At 37.0% G+C, this 22,511-nt stretch overlaps 1 protein-coding gene across 5 annotated transcripts in view; it reads left to right on the forward strand.

Annotated features, from left to right (window-relative positions):
- LOC131166419 (uncharacterized) overlaps positions 1–22,511 on the forward strand; it is a 49,387-nt gene that overhangs the window by 23,445 nt on the left and 3,431 nt on the right. For all 5 annotated transcript variants that reach the window (XM_058124949.1, XM_058124950.1, XM_058124952.1 and 2 more), the window contains one exon: positions 19,800–19,863. In XM_058124949.1, coding sequence (XP_057980932.1) covers positions 19,800–19,863 — 64 coding nt within the window. The remainder of the gene's footprint in view (positions 1–19,799; positions 19,864–22,511) is intronic.

Genomic DNA, 22,511 nt, shown 5'->3' on the forward strand with positions numbered 1-22,511 from the left:
TTAACAATCAAATGATAAACATGGGCAACAAGGCTAGAACCCATGGCCTCCTGGTAACCAACTCTCGTACCATGTTAGATATCCACTTTACCTTAAGTTGTGGGCCAGCAATGCATATCATGCATTGACACTCCCCAATACATGCAGCCTGACAGCACGTGGAGAGATAAACTAACGTTAGACAATACCAGTTATAGGGAATAAGATAATTCTTAACAATCATATGATAAACATGGGCAACAAGACTACAACCCATGACCTCTTGGTTACCAACTCGGGTACCATGTTAGATTACCACTTTACCTAAAAACTTAAGTTGTTAGTTTGTGGACCAATAATGTATCATGCCTTAAGAGTGAGAATCTTGATGAAAAGAATATTCTGGTACAGCCATTGAAATGCAGATCCATTTTGGTGTACCATTTACAACTTAAGTTGGTCTCAGTATGACATCCCTGTGTCCTAAAATGTCTCTGAAATCTTGGTTTTTAGTCTCGAGAATAGTTCTTTAAATGCTTTATGGTGTACTAGCCAATATGTCATGTGCTGTTGCACGTGATTGAATATGAATAATCATAGTTGCTATATTTAAATAAATTTTAATATAATTTGGAATTTATATAAAGGGTTGATAATATATTATTATAATAAGTCTATAAGTTAATGTAAGAATATACAAAGTGGCATATTGATGTAGGACGGGTAAGGGTGGCCTAGTCCTACGGTTTCAACCCTCACACAAGCACATACACTCAAGACACTTTAATTTAAGAACTCAATTGACTAAACACAAACACAATAAATCAAGCTTCATTTCACATGTTGAATTTTTAAACAATGTATGACGCTGTTCAGAAATAAGTCCCAAGAGTTCTTTCACAAAGGAATTAAATTATATGCAACAAATATGTTATTCAAAATTTCAAGAATTTAAGTTCTATTGTTAGCAAGCAATATTCCTACAATTGATTTTAAACTAGGAAGTATCAATATTGCAATTTATGGATTCAAAGGGCTTATCAAATATGGAATTTCAGATTTCCAGCAAAGGCTTCAATATAAGCAAGGGTTTACAATATATAGCAAGGATTCAAACACAAGTACTAAAATTACCAAGAGAATTGTTTGGATGACTTGACGTTGTTCAACACAAGTCTTAGACCATGCTAGAAAATTCCTTGGAACAAGCTTTAAAACACCGAGACAAACGCAGCAATGTAATGGAGGGGAAGTGGAACTGCTGTAAGTATGTAATGATCAAAATGAATGCTGAATTTACCAATCAAAATGATGGTTGACTTGACGATATTCTACACAAGATAGAACTCTCCTGAAGTCCTTCGTGCAAACTTTGAAATGTAATATGTATGTTACAATGGAATGGTGAATTGTTGGCCTTGGGTGTAACTTGGTGGTGGCTGTGTGGGTGATGGAGGGAAGTCGTGAAAGTCGGATAGGGATGGAGTTGCTGGATAGAATAGTGGTCTCTCACCACCTGATTTCCGAGGAGAACAACGTAACCTCTCATTCAACCACAAGGATTGGACAAAGCTTAACAAGCTTTACAAAGGAAAAACCTTTTTAATTCAAAAACAATACTTTTCTCTCTACACATAGTTCTTACAATGAAGGGGTATATCTATAGCTAGCATGGGGGGACAAAGCATTAATAAGCTTAGCTAGCTTGGGGGGACAAAGACATTAAACAACTAACAATTTCCTCACAAGCATGGGAGACACAAATAATAAAGACACCAACTTACTAGACACATTAATTACTTTTACAAGTTACTAACAAAATAAATGCTCCAACTTTCTAGACATAATAAATACTAAGCACGACTTACTAACACTCCAACTCACTAGACATACTCACACAAACACTCCTAACATACACATGCAAGCAAGTTGTCTTGCATGTTTACAAATTAAATACAAACAAAAGTCAAAGGGAGGCCTAATTCGTGTGGGCCCAATGGAGCCGTGTGGGGCCCACAAGACTGTGTGGGGGCCCACATGGGTCTTGAACTCGGACTTGCTTCAACATCTCTACTCGGATCTTTCTCACACTAAAAAGTCTTCAAAACAAGTCTTCAAATAATCCATTCAAAATCTACGAACAATTATGAACCAATGTGGACATCGGAAGGTCGTCCACGTGTTATCATACCGGCAAAGGAAATGTGGACATCGGGATGCCGTCCATGTGTCACAACATCTGAAAATGACTGTTGATCCCCATCATCTCTCCCGTGCCCAAAAGAATTCTTCTCTGAAGAATCAGAGGTGAAGTACTAGGAGTAACATTCCGAGTTAAGATGAAGGAGGTATTCTTTAAAATTCCAGCTCCTCTCAGGAGGTGGCTCACCTCTTCACTTGACCAAGTACTTTCGGTGTGATCCTGCTTGTGTGAACTTTGTCTTGTCATCCAAGATTACATCAAGGTTCTTGGGCATGGGAAGGGGTAGAGGCAAAGGCAATTTTGGCTTTTCAGGTTCAAAAGGAGTGGGATCACCTGCAGGGTTAGAATTTGAAGGTTCCACAAAAGAAGATGCTAAAAAAAATGGGGTTAGATTTTCAACATTAAAAACATTGCTTATGCTAAAATCAACAGGAATATTAAGCATGTAAGCATTAGAACCAGTTTTCTTTAAAATTTTGAAATGATCCATCTTGTAAGTATGTAACTTCTCACCTTTCCTAATGGAATCCGCTCAGGACGAATATGGAACATAATCATATCAGCCTTTGAAAATTCTTTCAACCTGCAATGTATGTCAGCAGTAGATTTATAATGTTCATGATTCAAATTAATCTTCATTCTTATTTCAGAGTGTAGATTGTGTATATGCTTTGCAAAAGCATCAGTCGATTCACTCACTCTAGACTTAAGTGGTAGTGGAATAAGATCTACAGGCTTTCTAGAACTATATCCTGTGTTAACCTGAAATAGGCCGAGTATTGCGGTCTTATCCATTGAACTACTGAATGTAAACTTGACCACAAGAAGGTATAAATCCCAAGCTATGATGTTTTCAACTACCAAACATCTCAATAGGTCCCTAAGGCTCCTAGTCACTTCTTCAACTTGCCAATTAGTTTGGGGTAGTAAGCACTAGAACATTTAGGTTTGGTGCCTAACATGGTTCTCAAGGCTTTCAAGAAGTGACCTATGAGCTGTACATCTCCATTGGAACAATGGTTTTGAGAAACCTATTCTCGATGATAATCTTGTTGGTTGCTCTATCATTGATGCATGTGCTCAAAGTGTTATCTTCCTTGGGATTAGGGAAAGTAGGGCAGGCAAGTGGATTTAAACTCTTCTGAACAAAGTCATGTTCCTGTAATTCATTCACTTGTTTCAGCTCCCCATGTTCTATCGGGTTCACTCTATGATGTGGTAAATGAAGCGGAGATGAATAAGGAACAAGGTCAATGACATGTTGATTGTCTCTCATGGGAAATGACTCACTAAGGTAGCGATGATACTTCTAGGGGTGTTTCTTTATCAGGAAGGGGTATTTTAGTCCCCTTAGTAACAACCTCATTCACTACCTGAGTATCTTGACTCTCCTATTCAAATTGATTTTCACTGATGATAGTCAAGGATTCTCCACTAGTTCCTTTCTTGTCCTTTTTTTTTTTTTTTCTGACCATCTTCCCTATCAAGCACCAAGTTCTTGGTGGGACATTGGTCGGAAAAGTGTCCTTGTTTATGGCACCTGAAGTACAATGCATTGCCAGAACTCTGGTGAGAGGATCCAATCATGGGTGCTTTTCCTTTGTCCATAGATTGTTGGACTATGGAATTACTCCCTTGGGAGATATCTTGACCTGATTGCATTGGTTGAGACTTGTCATAACTTTGTATCTCTCGAGAGCATGACTCATTTGAAGAGGTATCAAATCATTTTCCCATGGGCCCTTTAGTCATTTGCTCAAAGTCATGAGCTAAATTATAGGCCTGTTCAAGGGACTCAATGTGATGGGGAAACAATTTTCTCCTTTGTTCGGGCTTTAATCCTAGGCAGAATCGGGAGATTTGCTGACTAACAGTCTTGTAGATGCCACATCTTATAAACAACTCATCGAATTGACTCATGTAATTTGTAACAGTCATGCTACCTTGACGCTAGCTGTAAAGCTGGTCTATAAGGTGCTCTCTATAACTAAGGGGTACATACTTCTCCCTTAACCTATCCTTCATTAGATCCCAATGCTCAATGGGTTTATGATCTAACCTTGCTTCCTGCCTCTCGACATTTATCCAATAGAGATTGGCTTGCCCTGTTAACTTCATTTTTGCAAACTTAACCCGATGAGGGTCAGTCATCTTACACCAATCAAAATAGGAATCCATCCCAGTCAACCAATCTTGGAAGACTTTAGGATTCATCTGACCATTATAGGTGGGGGCTTCTATCTTCATTACATCCTTGTAAGGATCACGATGGTCCTTATGGTAAGGTCTCCTAATGTGAAAGTCATCAACGTCATAGTCCTCATCATTCCAATGTTGGGCATAGGGTCCATGACGTGGGGGTCTCTTAGCAAAGTCATCTTGACGATTCACTTGCCTTTGTGGAAGGAGGGGAGGTCTTTCTCTAGGAGGCCTAGGTGGTTCTCTTTCATCATTAATCCTACGACCTCGGTAAGGATTCCTGACTTGAGTAGACATCCTAGGGGTTGGGAAAGGATTCAAACACACTAGGGAAGCCCTTGGAATGGTGTTTGGTCACACAAAGTAGGGTCAAGTGTAAACCTAACCAAACTAAGTTCCAAATATCCAAAATTCATAATATAGGTGGGCTGTTCTGGGCAAAATCTTGTGGCTGTTTTAGTCTAAAACTAAAATCCCATCATAATATAGGTGGGCTGTTCTGGGCAAAATCCTGTGACTGTTTTAGTCTAAGACTAAAATCCTGCGAGCTAAGGGAATGGGACTTTGAGGGTTCAGCCTAACCAAACCTAGGCTCTGATACCAAGATGATGTAGGATGGGTAAGGGTGGCCCAGTCCTACGGTTTCAACCCTCACACAAGCACATACACTCAAGACACTTTGATTTAAGAACTCAATTAACTAAACATAAACACAATAAATCAAACTTCATTTCACATGTTGAATTTTTAAACGGTGTATGATGCTGTTCAGAAATAAGTCCCAAGAGTTCTTTCACAAAGGAATCAAGTTATATGCAACAAATATGTTATTCAAAATTTCAAACATTTAAGTTCTATTGTCAGCAAGCAATATTCCCACAATTGATTTTAAAGTAGCAAGTATCAATATTGCAATCTATGGATTCAAAGGGCTTATCAAATATGGAATTTCAGATTTCCAGCAGAGGCTTCAATATAAGCAAGGGTCTACAATATATAGCAAGGATTCAAACACAAGTACTAAAATTACCAAGAGAATTGTTTGGATGACTTGACGTTGTTCAACACAAGTCTTAGACCATGCCAGAAAATTCCTTGGAATAAGCTTTAAAACACTGAGACAAACGCAGCAATGTAATGGAGGGGAAGTCAAACTGCTGTAAGTATGTAATGATCCAAATGAATGCTGAATTTACCAATCAAAATGATGGTTGACTTGACGATATTCTACACAAGATAGAACTCTCCTGAAGTCCTTCGTGCAAACTTTGAAATGTAATATGTATGCTGCAATGGAATGGTGGATTGTTGGCCTTGGGTGTAACTTGGTGGTGGCTGTGTGAGTGATGGAGGGAAGTCGTGCAAGTGGGATAGGGATGGAGTTGCTGGATAGAATAGTGGTCTCTCACCACATGATCTCCGAGGAGAACGATGTAGGCTCTCACTACACAATCGCAAGGATTGGACAAAGCTTTACAAACTTCACAAAGGAAAAACCTTTTTAATTCAAAAACAATACTTTTCTCTCTACACATAGTTCTTACAATGAAGGGGTATATATATAGCTAGCATAGGGGGACATAGCATTAATAAGCTTAGCTAGCATGGGGGAACAAAGACATTAAACAACTAACAATTCCCTCACAAGCATGGGAGACACAAATAATAAAGACAAAAACTTACTAGATGCATTAATTACTTTTACAAGTTACTAACAAAATAAATGCTCCAACTTTCTAGACACAATAAATACTAAGCACCACTTACTAACACTCCAACTCACTAGACATACTCACACAGTTTCCTAACATACACATGCAAGCAAGTTGTCTTGCATGTTCACAAATTAAATACAAACAAAAGTCAAAGGGAGGCCCAATTTGTGTGGGCCCACAAGATCGTGTGGGGCCCACATGGGTCTTGAACTCGGACTTGCTTCGGCATCTTTACTCAGGTCTTTCCCACACTAAAAAGTCTTCAAATAATCCATTCAAAATCTACAAACAATTATGAACCGGACATCGGGAGGTCATCCACGTGTTATCATGTCGGCAAAGGAAATGTGGACATCGGGAGACCGTCCATGTGTCACAACATCTGAAAATGACATAGGTAGGGTCACGGGCCAACTATTTTCACACCTTTGTGAAAGGCCGTGCGGCGCTAGCTAAAACGCTCTCGCTTAACTAGTCAGCCTATCGTTTACCAACATTCATCTACGAAACAATTTCATTAACATTCATTCAAATAGCAACGGAAACAGTAATCAAATCATGAAAGCCATGGCATGCAAGTAGTAAACATTGAATCAAACGTAATTCATTAACAACACCTCCGTTGACATTGTGTGCTTAGTGAGAGAGGCAAGTAGGCTAAACACGTTGACAAAAGCTAGTGAGTTTTACAATGACCGATGAACACTCACCCTCCCTTAAAAAGCTTTTTATGCCATTCTCACTCTGGCACTAGTAAATATCAAAGTGATTGAGGAGTCATACTGCCTTATTTGGCATACAATGAAATAAATACTAGAAAATAACCCTACACTAGTATTTACATGATGGAAACCCATCTCAAACACACGAGACAAGTGATCACAGGCAAGCATAATGCCCTGAACAAGCTTAGCTCGTGCCATTCTCCCCCACTTATGCGGTCGACGTCCTCGTAGACTTTGACGCTAGGTACACTTCAACTTTGTCCACGAACGGTTGCATATCTTTCGCAGAAACCCAACAGATTTCTTCATCACCAAGGCCTTTCCACTTCATTAAGAACTCCTGCCGCTACTTCCTTGAGGATATGAACTCTCTGTCTGCAAGTATATCTTCAACTTCACGTCTATCAAGTGGAACTGTACTCACTTATGCTCTGGTTGACTGACTTCTGCTCGGATTGTCAGTGTCGGAGTTGTGCGGCTTGAGGCAGTTGACGTGAAACACAGGATGCACTTTCATCCAAGTCGGAGGGTCAATTCTATAAGAGACCTTCTCGACTTTGGCCAAGATGGGGACTGTTCCTTCATATTTGCGAAGTAGTCTCCTATCTTGTCCTCGTTGTGACTTGACTTGTTCAAGATTGAGCTTAACAAGCACTAAGTCACCTATGTTGAAGTGCTGCGGTTGCCTCCCTTGATCTGCCCACTTCTTCATCTGCTTAGAAGCTTTCTTGAAGTAGGTTCGGGCAATCTCAGCATTCTGTCTCCATTATGTGGTGAAAATGTACGCCCTGCGACTCTTTCCTTTGTACGACTCATCCACTATGAGAGGTAATAGCGGCTGCTGTCCTGTAATGAGCTAAAAAAGGCTCTTGTTTTGAACTCTTTTGGGCGTTGAAACAGAACTGAGCCACATCAAGTAGTTGCACCCAATTCTTCTGGTTGGCGTTGACAAAGTGGCGCAAGTACTCTTCCAATAGCCCATTGAATCTCTCCGTCTGCCCATCTGTCTGTGGGTAATAACTTGAAGAGATTTCAAGTTGTGAACCGAGGATTCTGAAAAGTTCTGTTTAGAAGTTGCCGGTGAATCTTGAGTCTCGGTCACTAACAATGTCTTGGGGAACACCCCAATATTTCACAATATTCTTGAAAAACAACTTTGCCGTCTCCTTTGCCGAACAATACTTTGGTGCGGTTATGAATGTACCATACCTCGAAAACCTATCTATGATAACAAGTATAGACCTTGCATCTCCCACTCTGGGCAGGTTGGTGATGAAGTCCAATGAGACACTTTCCCACAGTTTGGATGGTACTGGTAGGTGCTCCAACGGCCCTGCAATTTTCCTCTGCTCCACCTTGTCTTGTTGGCAAGTGAGACAAGTTCGGGTATAATCAACCACATCATCATGCATGTGCAGCCAATAGTACCTCTGCTTCAGTAAGGCCAAAGTGCGCTGCCATCCTGGATCTCTGGCCCACATGGTATCATGACATGCTTTCAACAATGTCTTCCTCAGATCACCAGCTCGTGGCACAAAGAGCCGGTTACCATGGGTCATCAGCAATCCATCTTCCATCTAGAACTGTCGTGCCTTCCCATCTTCGGTAAGCTTCATTAAGTTCTGCGCAACTAGATCTTTGACTAAGATCTCCTTGATGCGCTCCTCCCGCATCGTTGTGGTAACAACACTTACAGTCATACCATTTGTAAGGCCGCTAGCTCGGCCTTCCTACTCAATGCATCCACGACATGGTTCAATCGCCCTGCCTTGTGCTCAAAGGAAAAATCAAATTCTGCCAAGAATTCCTGCCATCGGCCCTGCTTGGGTGTTAACTTTGGCTATGTGAAGAAATGGCTAACACCTGAGTTATCTGTTTTCACCACAAACCTAGACCCAAGTAAGTAATGCCTCCACACGTGGAGACAATGTATCACCGCTAGCATCTCATTCTCTTAAGCTGTGTACTTCTGCTCTGCTTCACGAAGCTTACGAATTTCGTACGCAACAGGATGTTCCTTCTATAACAAAACTCCTTTAAGGGTGAAGTTTGATGCATCTGTCTGTACACATGGTCTTAAATTTCCACGAAATTGTTGAAATTTCCATCAAAATTTCCAATTTCTGTCACCCTCGAAATCGAAATGGATGTCAATTTCTATCTTGCATAATTTCCGTCAAAATCTCAACAAATCATCCGAAATTTATCGAAATCTCTAAATTTTAGCAAAACTTGTTGAAATTTGAACTATGTAATGAAATTTCCTTGAAATTCAAATGAGAGATTTAGGAGTAAAATGAAATTTCTCTTTTAATTTATTTTATCGAAACAAATGATTATTACAAGTGCTTTTGAAATTATATGAAAAAATAAACTTACAACAACATTTTATTTAACCATTCATTTCTAAATTATCATTATTTGTATAATAAATAATATTTAAGTGATTTATGAATTTCATTTGTATTAATTGATTCACTAATTATGTTTAATGTACATTATCTTACAAATATGTTTGACACACATATTATATTACAACTTCTCCACCTTATACACTACATAGATGTATTTACTTGTAATATATTAGTCCTAAAACTTACATTATTATGTCAATTAATCATTTCTAAAGCTTCATAAAAGATTTCCATGTTCTCTTACTGGTTTCCATTATTTTTTAAAATCGAAATCAAAATTGACATCGAAATCGAAATTTTCGTCGAAATTTCTGTACTTTTAGAGCTTCGAAATTTGAGTCGAAATTGAAATTTAAGACCTTGTCTGTACCTCAAAGGGTTTCATGACATCTGAAAGAGCAAGTATCGGATCTCTCATCATGGGATCCTTCAAGTCATCAAAGGTTTCCTGGCACTTCTCTGTCCAGTTCCACCCATGACCCTTCTTCAGTAGTTCTGTCATAGGAGCCATTCTCTGTGAATACTCCTCTACGAACTTCCTATAGTAGTTGGCAAGGCCAAGAAAGGAACGCAACTCCCTCATTGTTGTTGGGATCTTCCATTCTTGAATTGCCCTTACCTTCTCCATATCCATCTTGATATGACCTTGTTCAATCACATAACCAAAGAATTTGATGCTCTGCTGAGTGAAAGAGTATTTCTCTTTCTTCACATACAGACTGTTCCCCTTCAGCCTGTTGAACACCTTCCGTAGATGCTCTTTATGTTCCTCCAGAATGGAACTATAGACAACAATATCATCCGGGTATACCATGACAAACTTGTCAAGGTACTCATGAAAAACCTGGTTCATCAAGGTACAAAATGTTGCAGGCGCATTCGTCAACCGAATGGCATCCCGCATCACCAAGAATTCACATGCCCCATACCGTGTCACACAAGTAGTCTTCGGCTCATCCCCATCAGCAATCCTCACTTGATAGTAGCTTGACCTCAAGTCAAGTTTAGTGAAGTACGTGGCATGACTCAACTGATCCAACAAATCAGGAATCAACGGAATAGGATACTTGTTGCGCATTGTCACCTTGTTGAGCGCGCGGTAGTCTACACATATCCGCAGGCTCTCATCATGTTTCTTTTGAAACAAGACCGGTGCTCTGAAAGGTGCTTTGGAAGGGCGAACATATCCCGCTTCCAATAACTCATCAAATTGCTTCCTCAATTCTGCTAGCTCTGGAGGCACCATCTGATATGGTCCTTTAGCAGGTGGTTTCACTCTTGGAAATAGCTCGATCTCATGCTCCACACCCCGTAGTGGAGGCAATTTGTGAGGCAACTTATCCGGCATCACCTCATTGTACTCATCCAACATCGCTTGGATGGTCGTAGGCACCAGCTCTTGGCCTACTTCTTCATCTACCACCTCCGTGGTTAGATATGTCTGCTCTTCCTTTCTCAAACTCTTCTTGAGGTGCATGGCTGAAAGGAACTTCCCATCGTCTCCTTTCGTTGCAACAACTTGCACCATGCACAGGTGATCTCCCATTAGACATAGGGAACCAGCCGAAGGCATCAGCACTGCCTTCGTCCCCCTTAGGAACTCCATTCCCAAAATGACTAGAAAGTCATTCAATGACACCGCTGTGAAATTCACATGACCTTCCCACTGCCCAAGCTTCACAATAACTTGCTTGGCTACTCCTAGAGTAGGCTGGGCTACAAAATTAATTGCTTTCATGCATCCTGTATCATTCTCTAAGGATAAGTTGAGTCTCCAAGCTTCCGATTGTGAAACAAAGTTATGGGTAGCCCCAGTATCCACCATAGCGTGGGTACTCTTCCCATTGATTCTCAAGTCCACAAACATTAGCCCTCTAGCTCGTGTAACATTTGGGGCTTTAGCCTGCTTTTCCAATGCGCTCACTTGCTGCATTGCACCCATCCTCAGGGTATCATCCTCTTCCCCATCGTCTTTTACTGCCTGTTCTGCAATGGAAGCTTGTAAAGCATTAAGTGTTGCTTTGTGAGGGCACTCAAAAACTCTATGAGGACCTCGACACAAGTAACACTCAAGTTTACCTTTTTCCTTGGGTGTGTTGAACCCTCGAGACGATGAAGCTTCCTTTGAGGTTGATGCTTTATAGTCGGCTCCCCCACTCTTGGTTTTGCTTTTCTTGAAAGACTTTCCATTGTTTTCTTCTCCGCCAGACCCTTTGGACGAAGCGGTATCCTCCCCAGCGTAGTCAATCAAGCGTTCTGCAGCAGCTTGTGCAGTAGACAAGTCTTGAACTCTTTGTCTATGAAGTTCAGTTCTTGCCCACGGTTTCATCCCCTCTAGAAAATAGAACAACTTGTTCTTCTCCGACATATCCTTGATATCCAACATCAAAGTAGAAAATTGTTTCACGTATTCCCTGATTGACCTAGTATGCTTGAGGTCTCTCAGCTTTTTCCTTGCATTATACTCAACATTCTCAGGAAAGAATTGGGCCTTGAGCTCTCTCTTCAAGTCTGCCCAACTATCGATTACACAACTTCCATTTTCAATGTCATTGTACTTAGCACGTCACCACAGTTTGGCATCACCAAGTACATGGTTGCAGTATCCACTTTAACCTGTTTTGAGGCGATCCTCACAGCGTGAAAATATTGTTCCATATCAAACAAGAAGTTCTCTAACTTCTTGGCATCACGGGCAACCCCATATGTCCTGGGTTCCGGTACCTTGGTCTTGCTAACTCCCGGAGTGTTGGAGTTCTCCATAGCTAGAACCATCAGATTCACCTTTGCATCCAGATCAGCCATCTGGGCCTGCAAAGTTTCTAGTGTGGTGAAAGTCCTCTGACATTTCACTTGTCAAACTTGCTTGATGCTGGTGTGATCCCATCACTTCATCAACAAGTCCCCTCAGTTGGGCCATATCGTTGGCCATATTGTTGGTTGTTTCTTCAACCTGCGCTTCCAGCGCGCTGATCCTATCAGCATTGTTTGGTGCCATGGTCACTTACCAAAGCTTTCCAAATCCCACAACGAAGGTAACTGAATTCTTGTAGCAACTGAGCCTTGGGCTCTGATACCAAGTGTCACGGGCCAACTATTTTCACACCTTTGTGAAGGGCCGTGTGGCGCTAGCTAAAGCACTCTTGCTTAACTAGCCAGCCTATCGTTTACCAACATTCATCCACGACACAATTTCATTAGCATTCACTCAAATAGGAGCGGAAACAATAATCAATTCATGAAAGCCGTGGCAAGCAAGCAATAAACATTGACGCAAACGTAATTCATTATGCCACCTCCGTTGACATTGTGTGCTTAGCGAGGGAGGCAAGTAGGCTAAACATGTTGACAAAAGCTAGTAAGTTTTACAATGACTGATGAGCACTTACCCTCCCCTAAAGAGCTTTCTATGCCATTTTTACTTTGACACTAGGAAACATCAAAGTGACCGAAGAGTCATACTACCTTATTTGACATACAATGAAATAAATACTGGAAAATAACCCTACACTAGTATTTATGTGATGAAAACCCATCCCAAACACACGAGACAAACGGTCACAGGCAAGCATAATGCCCTGAACAAGCTTAGCTCGTGACAGTAGGGTATGCTGATCCCCATCACATATAAAATCTAATATTCTTTCTGCAACTATAAAATACAAATATAGGCATGGGATATATTGCTACAATACGTTATAGATGCGTAGACATAAGAAATCCTAAAAATGTAAGACATAATAAGACTGGAGCACAATAATTAAAGTTATGTAATATTATATTTATATATTTCTTATTAAAAAATTACATTTTATTATTTAATCAACACTATTAAAAAGTCTAACAAATAAATACGTATCTTTTTCTTTATTTTTTATTTTGTAAGTAATCTCACAATGTTACTTTTTCCATTGAAAATGTCTTGAAAAACCCAATGGCTAGAGTTGCATTGCTTTTCCTATGTAATTGTGAATTTTTTTTTATAAATAAAATAAATTAGAACAATATCACAATGTATTATTATGCCTTCAACAAGTTTTAAAAAAATTTGGAAGAGTTCCAAGAGTGCGATATAAGTGTTGAAAACATTGAAAAATATATTTTTTTAAAATTAGTTACTCATTTATGAAGCATCTATGCATGTGAAAGAAAGTGTCCAAAAGCGTTGGTACTATGGATGTGGCATTGACGTGGTACTCTAATAGATGGTGCTACATGGTTTTGCAATAGCTGAAGTATGAACTATATATTACTCATTACATATAATTAAAAAAATTAAACGCATGTTCTCCTAATTTTTTTGATAAAAAGAAAAGAGATTTCATCAAAGAAGATAAAGTACAAGAAGGAGAATATGACATCATCTTAACCAAAAGGAAGAAACCACAGTCGAAATAGCATTGTATTCAATCTCACTGTATATCCAAAAAAGACACATCTCCAAGTACCAAAGCTAAGCCCAATAATTAATCCCTTCCCATAACGAAGAATGAGCAATCTTCTTCCTAGTTAAAATATGCTCATTTTGTTCTAACCAAATTCCCCACAAAATAGCAAAATATGCACATATCCACAAAGCATATCTGTCTCCATCCTTCCCAAAACCTATAAAAAGAATTTGTCAACAAATCCTCCACCTTCTTGGGGTAAACCAAATTCTCTTCAAATGTGCCAGACAGATTACTCCATATCCTCCAACAGAAAAAGAAATGCAAAAAAAGAAAGGATGAGATGCTGATTCTGAGCAATCAGAACATAAGGTACATAAATTGAGAGGTAGTGCCTACAAAGGTTTCCTACTCTGCAATGGATTGTTGCTGTTAACTATATTGGGAAGAAAAATCAAATCAAGCCTTTATCTTAGACAAACCCATTTATTTTTTGATAACAAACAAGATTAAATCATTATATTAGAAAGAATATACAAAACAGAGAATAAGGAATCCTCCTACTCAAAAAGAATAAAAAAAGGAAATAGAGGAAAACAACAATCCCATTGGATATTAGAAAACCTCAGTCCTTTAAAGCATCCATTAGCAACACAACAAAGCGAGGCTAAATCATGAATCGTTTTTTACATAATAAAGAGGAAATGAGCTTTCTCCTCATAAGTATATGAGCATTTCATTCCAGCCATAAACCCCACAGGACTGCGAAAACTGCATATCTCCAGAAAGCATCTGCATCCTTCCTACTATGAAAACTAGAGAATGAAATGACCAAGAAGTCCTCCACTGGCTCCATACAAACTCAACTTTCCCCCAGAAGATCAAAAAGCTTATTCTGATTATTCCAAGCAAAAGCAAAGTGCAACAATATGAGAAACTGTTTTAAACTATCAAGACAAAATGAACACAGATCTGGAGAAAGCTGTCCCCATTTGAACCCTAAAAATAAACAAATAATAGAGAGGGATATTAGAAAAACCAATTGACCTAGATTACCATCCAGCGAGACTCCTAAACAAGACAAGGAGCAACGAAAAGGTGACAACTCGGCAGTGATTTTATATACGAAGCAATTAATTGGGAAAAATTTGCCATTAAAAAAGTTTGCTGATTTTACAAGGATTACTGGAAAACAATTGATAATTTGTGGAGTTTTCAATGGTTAGCATTAAGAAATGCATTTCTTTACTATTTAACTAATAAATTATGCAGCATCCTATGTTACTATGCACTTGTATTATAGTATTATTATTCATTAGTATATTTATGAATCTAATTTTAGGCTACTTTGTCAATTCTCATTTCTTTATGGTGCCATACCCTCGCCTGAATCAGCTAGAAAATTTATGGTGGGAGTGAAAAAAATGAAACTAAATTGGTGCCTGGTATAGATACTCAAATTTGAGTATTAAGCAAGGATTGGGCATTCAATTATAATTAATGGAGAGAATGACTATTAAGGTTTAAACTATATAATAAGATATAATGTATATCTAATTAATTAATTTACAAAATCATCTATTTTTAGTTATTTCTATATCAGGACAAACAAGAGACATTTGCTACCCTATTGGCCCAGAGAGGAGTAAACAAACAAACCCTGGTAATTTACGGATGTTTAATAACAATTTTTTTTTTTATTTTTTTATTTTTGAATGTTTAAGTTTTACTTTTCTAAATTTATATGCTATACCTAGATATGTTTTTTCTTCAATTATTCAATGATGCCAAATGGTGGATTCATTATGGCTTGTTAGCAATTAGAGTTCTTAGCCTAAACTAATGCGCTTCAATTTGTGAATGTAATTGGAGAAATTTAGTGTCATCCACTCTAAAACAAGGAATTCTTGCTGAAATTCATAAGGTTGTAAAACTTGTTTTCATGCATTACATCAAGATGCGTAAGTTGAGGCAAATGATGAGGAGAAGCTAGTAGGACGTAAAGATAATTTTAACCCCATTAACTTGTATCTTTGAAGAAGATGATCCTTTGACTCAATGGACTATAGGAGTGAGAATACCATTACTTGATGGCTAAGTTAATTCGAATTGCTTAGATGAAAAAGGTGGTGGTACTACAAAAGCAGGTGACCAACCACCAACAGATATTTTAAGTTCTGAACCTTGACAAAGTGATGATAATCAAGGTTTGATCCCACTGACGATGATGATGGTGGTGGTGGTGGTGGTGATGGTGTAATGTATGATTACGTGCAAGGGGCAAAAGGAGGCTATGGTTACTACACAAGGGCACATCATTCTGGATAATTATGGATTACAAGATGTGTCAGAAAATTGTGTTTTGGGTATTCGTCCATTGTACCTATCTTAACAATCCAAGAGGAGTGCTATTAGTGACGGCCCTTGTGGGAGTAGTTGAGTTGGGACACAACCTACAAGAAGTTGCTTCCATTGAGATTGTGACTGTTTTGAAGATTCTTATGGTGCGGTTTGTGGTTTTGGAGACTTGGATTACATGATTCATCGCTCATATGGATCTCATGATAGCTATTATTATTCACCACCTCATAATTACTATGGTACACATCTTGCATATTCTTATCCCAATTGGTCTAGTGACTCTTTTATTCACTACCCAAAGCTAGCCCCATCCCCATCCCCAATGTCAACCAATGGGTATGAATACGATCCAAGATATTGTCAAGGAGGAGATTTTGTACGTCGTTTATTAGTTGGATTTTTGCCACTAGTGGATTTTTAAAGAGAAACGGAGAAATGATGTGAACATGGGTCTATTTAGTTTTGTATTTTCACAAGCGTGGGGTGATGATTCTCAATCTTGAACCCAAAGTGACAATAGAGGTGGAGAATTAAACTTCATGTCATTCTATATGGTGGTGACTTGTTATACTGCACTCATGCTCATGTATGACTTTGTAATGAATTTCACACACACACACACATGCTTATGTCATGTCTAATTCAATTACATTTCTATACTTTTTGTTCATTAAAACAATGAAAAAGTAGAAAAAAAAACTCTTTTTTCCATGCACAACATTTGACATAAAGAACTTGTTTCCTGTTAAAGAGGGTTTCTTGGTTGAATAATACCATCCAAAATTCATTAAAATTCATGTTTTAGAAGATTCCATGCTTATTCTTGAATTTGAACATGGTTGGGCATCTGGGAAAAAAATTCACTACCTTTGTGAGCGTTTCTCACTATGTAACATTTGCTTCCTGTGTGGCGATCTCGTGACCATTATGAGACGTCTTGGGACCACTATCTAAAACCATGCTCTTCTCCAAGTTTATTTTAAATTAGAAATGTTCTAAAAAAGTTAAGAATAGTTAGAACATTCAAGAATAATTCTCTTCGGTTAGTTGAAGGATGAACAATATTATCTGCAATTTGAAGATGAGAGACCACTAACCCCTTGCTACCCATCCCTACCCCCCCTTAGAAAACCATGTGTTTACCTAAATGTTGAAGAATATTTGTACTTCTTATTTTTATAAAATTGTAAAGATAAGATAAGGTAGGTATAGCACCAGTAGAAGATAAGATAAGAGCGGGGCGACTTAGATGGTTTAGACATTTGAAATGTACACCAAAGTGCTCTAGTGAGGAGTGGAGTTGGTCCTAGAATAACTTAGAATGAGGTAGTGAGAAAGGATCTAATAGCTCTTATGCTAGTTGAGGAAAATGTCATTGATTGTGTGAACGAGCGGAAAGGGATTCATGTAGCTGACCCCACCTAGTGGGACTCAAGGCTTCTTATTGTTGTTGTAAGATAGGTATCTAGTGTTAATCTATATATATTTCAAACAAATTGATAATACCGTGTTATGGAAACAAATTGATAATACTTTGTTGTGGATATAATTATTTAGATTTGATATTTATGACATAATTTATAATAAATCACATTATTCTTAAAATTATAATTTTAAAAAGAAAATTATATAACATAGATTGATGAGACTATTGTTATCATCAATAAGAGTAACTTGAGTTATTATGTAACAAATATTTACATATAGTAGGCTATTGGAATAATTTTGTTGACTCAATATTCTAAAAGGACACATGTAGACATAATATATTATTATGTGATAGGCAGGCATAAAGTATTCTGAAAAAAGTCAAAGGTTATTATCATCTAAAATAATGTTTTTGAGCAAAACATTTAATATATTTATATTTTATATAGATCTTCATACTAATTTAATTTTACAAGAGCATGCTTGTAAAATTTTATTTAATTTTAAATTCTTTTACACATTAGCTATTAAACAGCAATATAAATTGTGATTTTTTAGCTAAAATCTCTATAGCCACTGTTTATTTATTTATTTATTTATTTAATGGTCTATTATTGATTTTCTTTTAATTTGAAATAAATCTGGATTTTGTTATCTCGAAGGCACTTTCGGGTGTTTGGTTTTATTACTAATAATTAATATTAATCATTTAGAAGTTAAATTGTTGTAAATTTGAATGATATTCTATGCTTTAGAATAGTTTTAAGATGTCATAGCTTTACTTTTTTTTTGTTTTGTTTTGTTTTGTTTTTTTTTTGGTGATATATTTTCTTCAATTAGCATTTATGATTCCATTAATTTTAGTTTTTTTTTTTTTTTTAATTTTTCTAAGCAAAATTTCTTTTTTTAGGTAAACCTTTACCTATCTGATATAGTCTTTTTTATTCGTGATATTTGTATATCATAACTTAGGTTTTAATTCATTTGATTGATATTAGATACTTTTAAGAAGTTTAGAAGATGCTAATCCTAATATTGCTTCTCTAGTTAGCATTTATGATATGTTGCTTTTATTTATTTTTAGGAAATATGTTTTTTTAGTGCAATTGATTCTTATTGATAGTACTCAAAATAATGTTAATTAGAATATAATTAATTAAAGTTCAAAGGATAGTAATAAATTGTTAAAATTTTAATTATAAAAAATTAATTAATTTTCTGTAGTCAAAAGCAAAGATATTTTTAATTCACGGGAATTAAATTGAGGCCATGCGCAGTTATTTTTTTGGTTTAAATCTTATTATATATATATTTTAAAAAATACTCTAAATGATAGAGATGTTTTATCTATATTTCACAATGTTTTAAAAGGCTCAATCAAGGCTTGTCTTGAGGCTCGCCTCAAGGCAAGATAGGGCTAAAGCGCCTTGAGGCTCAATCCAAAATGCCAAATCCCAAAAAAGCTAGCGCATTACATGCTAAGGCTTACGCATTAGTACAAAAGGCACGCCTTTCGTGCCTTTCTAGTTGAGGCTTATGCATTTTGGGCGTGTGAATCTCAAGTTAGATTTGGATAGAAAATTTTAACTCTGTGTATATATAAAAGGAATTTCATAATATGAATTGATTTAAAAAACTTTTGAACCTCTACTTTTCCAAAATAATTGAGAGTTGTATCTTAGATCTTGAAAGTAATTTGAACATTGTAATGTTGATTTATGTGATGAATTAAAGTTAGCAATTTTTGAATGCCCAACAAGGAGTTTACAAATTATATTTTATTTTTTAAACTTTTTATTTGTGATTTTGTTAATTTTTATTTATTTGTAAAATATATGTAATTTATTTACATATTTTTATCAAAAAAAAAAAAAATTCTCAAAGGCTTGCGCCCCAACGTCTTAAGGCTTATGCCTCGCCTCTTAAGAGTTAGATTATCTCGCCTCACGCCTTCGCCTTTTAAAACATTGATATTTCATTAGGAATACAAATTTAATCTTATATTTTTAAGACATGAATATTTTTGGTCCACAAAATGATCTTTATTTTCAGGCTTATGTGTAGTATAGATGTTTAATCCTCTTGAGATTCGGAAATGTTATGATCCATGCTCATGCAGATCCAACTACAGTAAACTTGACCTGATCTGAGATATTCACAGTTGAGAAATAAACAGATTGCCCCTGTTTAAGGCTGTTTCTGATGCTGTTAACATGGTCTATGTTCAGTCTTGTCCAGTAATCTGGAGTTCCCTTAGTTATTACAGGGAAAAAAAAAAGAGGAAAAAAAAACTAAATACTCTCTGAAAATAAGATACATGAGCTTTGATTTTGTAAGAGGAAACAGCTGTGTGTTGTTATTTCTAACTGCTATTGTTTTATTTTCAGAGGTCCACCAACGGAGTGTTTTGTCTACCATGCCCGAGCTGCTGAAGCCAGATTACCGTCTCCTGTAATTATTCCCTGCTGTAATTCATTTTTAATGCTGTTATCTATTTATTTTCCTTTTTCTTCCAATTTTATATGGTCCTGAGTGCAAATTAACACAATACTTTATCAAGGGACTGAGGACTCTGCATCCTTGTATATTAACTATGAACTATAATTCAACTATAGATAGTACATTGGTAATTAAAATATGTATTATTTTGGTTTTATTTGATGCTTTGGTCATTAAAACTGTCACTACCTAGTGTTTGGATTTGATAAAAATCAATATTTATTGGAATTGAGGCTTTACATGGCTAGTTTTTATCACTGTCCACCCCTTGTTGAAGGGTGGCTGGCCCTAGGCATAATGGCAAATTCAGGGAAAGTTACCTGGCATAATCTGGGAAGATTTTGTGCTGTTAAATTTCAATATTCAAGTTGAGTCTTGATCTTAGTCACCTTTTGCAGAAACTGTTCAAGGTTTTAACTGTGTGCAGTTCATCCTCCTGTTACAGGCTAGGTTATATTGCACTATTTTTTTTTCCCCTTTGTTTTTATTTTTTAAATGTAAACATTTTTAGGAACTCATTGCAAAAGCAAATTTCTTCAAAATATTATCAATGAAGCTCATCTAGGATTGTCAAAGGGTGGCAGTTCTCTAGGAAGGGGGATTAGGTCCTATTGATTTTAAAGGGGTTTTGATGTGATCAACAATGAATAGAGGTGTAGTAGGTTTGAGAGTCACATTTTTGTTTGTCCATGACCCATTTCCCTCCTTTTCTCTCTCCCCATTTGTTCTTTAATCCAAAATTTCCTATTTAGTGCCTATCCTACTGATCTTTATGTTTTCTTGGCTCATCTTCCTCCATTCGTTTGTATTTTTTTCTTATGTTTTCCATCTATTTCTATCCCCTTCTTCTTGTGCTAAGGCTATTGCCACTTCTGTGAGGAAGCATGCAATGGATGTCGATACAGAGGACATTCTAAAGGGTATGGACATCAGTGGATCTTTGTTTAGTTATGAATTGGTTTAGTGGCAGCCAGTATACACCATATCTGCCAGATGGAACTCTTAAAAGCCTGAAAGCTAGTTGGTAGATAAAGGGTATAGTTGAGACATTCTCTTAAGTGGTTAGGCTGAATTTTGTTTGGGTTCTGATTTTATTGGCATTTAATTTTGGTTGGACACAATATCAATTGGATGTCTAAAGTTATAGGGATTTGGAGGAAGTTTGCAAGAAGCAACCTCTCAGATATGTTGCTCAGGAGAGAGTGGCAAGTTGTGTTAGTTGAACATGGTCATTCATGGTCTTAATCCCAACGCTTAACTTGAAAAGTTTAGGAAAGTTGTTTCTGATTTTGGCTTTATACAGTGTTACTCAGATCACTGTTTTTGTGAGGAAGGAGATGTGAGATACTGGTAGTGGGTTGTTCAGATGACATCATTATTACCAACAATTATCCTGGAGGAACTACAATTGCATAACGCTTCTGGATTTCCATGAAAATTTTGAGAAATTTGTAAAAATTTTGATTTCAATTTAAAGAATCATTGGAAATTTATAATAAATTGTGGAAATTATGAATGAAAGTATGGGAAATGATAGGATGTCTGTGAATGCTTTAGAAATAAAATAAAAAATTCTATTTTTTTTTTTTTTTCGCTTTTTATTTTCAATTTGAGAAGTTTTGGTTGACATATGCAGAATTTCAGCCAAAATACCCAAAAGTTTTGAAATTTAGGATGAAATTTCAGAAATTCTTGAAAATTTGACCAAATTTATGAAGAGAAATTGAACCAATTTTATTTTGAAACCTCCTGAAATCCAAAATTTAGGCTATATTTCCAAAATTTAAGATCATGGATGCAAAATGTTGGCCTGAGAAGCAGTCTCAAATCAAGGACTGGGAACTCTTCAAAATTTCTTTGATATTGAGGTTGTCCAGTGTAGCGAAGGCTTGACTTTGTCATGGACAAAGTAGACAATGGACTTATTGAGGCTTGTATGTTTGGAGCTAAACCGCCTGATATTACTATGGACCTGAATGTGAAATTATCCAAGGATAATGAGTTGGAATTTGAAGATAAGAACGGAATTTGATTGGCAAGCTCATATACCTAACTGTCATGAGACTTGGCATTTCATCTACTGTCAAGAGTAGTTTGTTTATGTAGAAGCCCAAGCAGAAAAACTGAGATGCTATGTGCATAATCCTTTGGTATCTTAAATGATTTCCTTGTAGATGGCTGATATACAAGTGTAGCAGGATGCTGATTGGGTTAGTTTGGTTGAAGTTCATCTTGCTACCTAGTATTGCAAGAAACAAAATACCTTTTTACATCTAGTGCTGTAGTAGTGTTTTGAGTTATGGCGTGCACCGCCAATGAGTTAATGTGGCTCATATCTCTTACGTCAAAGTTTGGTTTCCTATGATGAGGCCAATGGATATGTCCTGCGATAATGCAAGTAATCTGCTGGTTCATTGAGAAAACAAAGCACGCTGAAGTAGATTGCCATTTTCTGAGGAATGCTGTGTGATCTGTTTTTGAAGTTCTTTTCACCTGGAAATTTTTTGAAAAAGGCCTTGTTTAGACCTACCTTTTTTTATTTTTATTTTTATTTTTATTGTACCAAGCTGCATTTTGGTGTGCCTCTAGCTCTTTTCTGG

The sequence above is a fragment of the Malania oleifera genome, chromosome 10 (assembly GCF_029873635.1).
Source record: "Malania oleifera isolate guangnan ecotype guangnan chromosome 10, ASM2987363v1, whole genome shotgun sequence".
Taxonomy (NCBI): Eukaryota; Viridiplantae; Streptophyta; class Magnoliopsida; order Santalales; family Ximeniaceae; genus Malania; species Malania oleifera.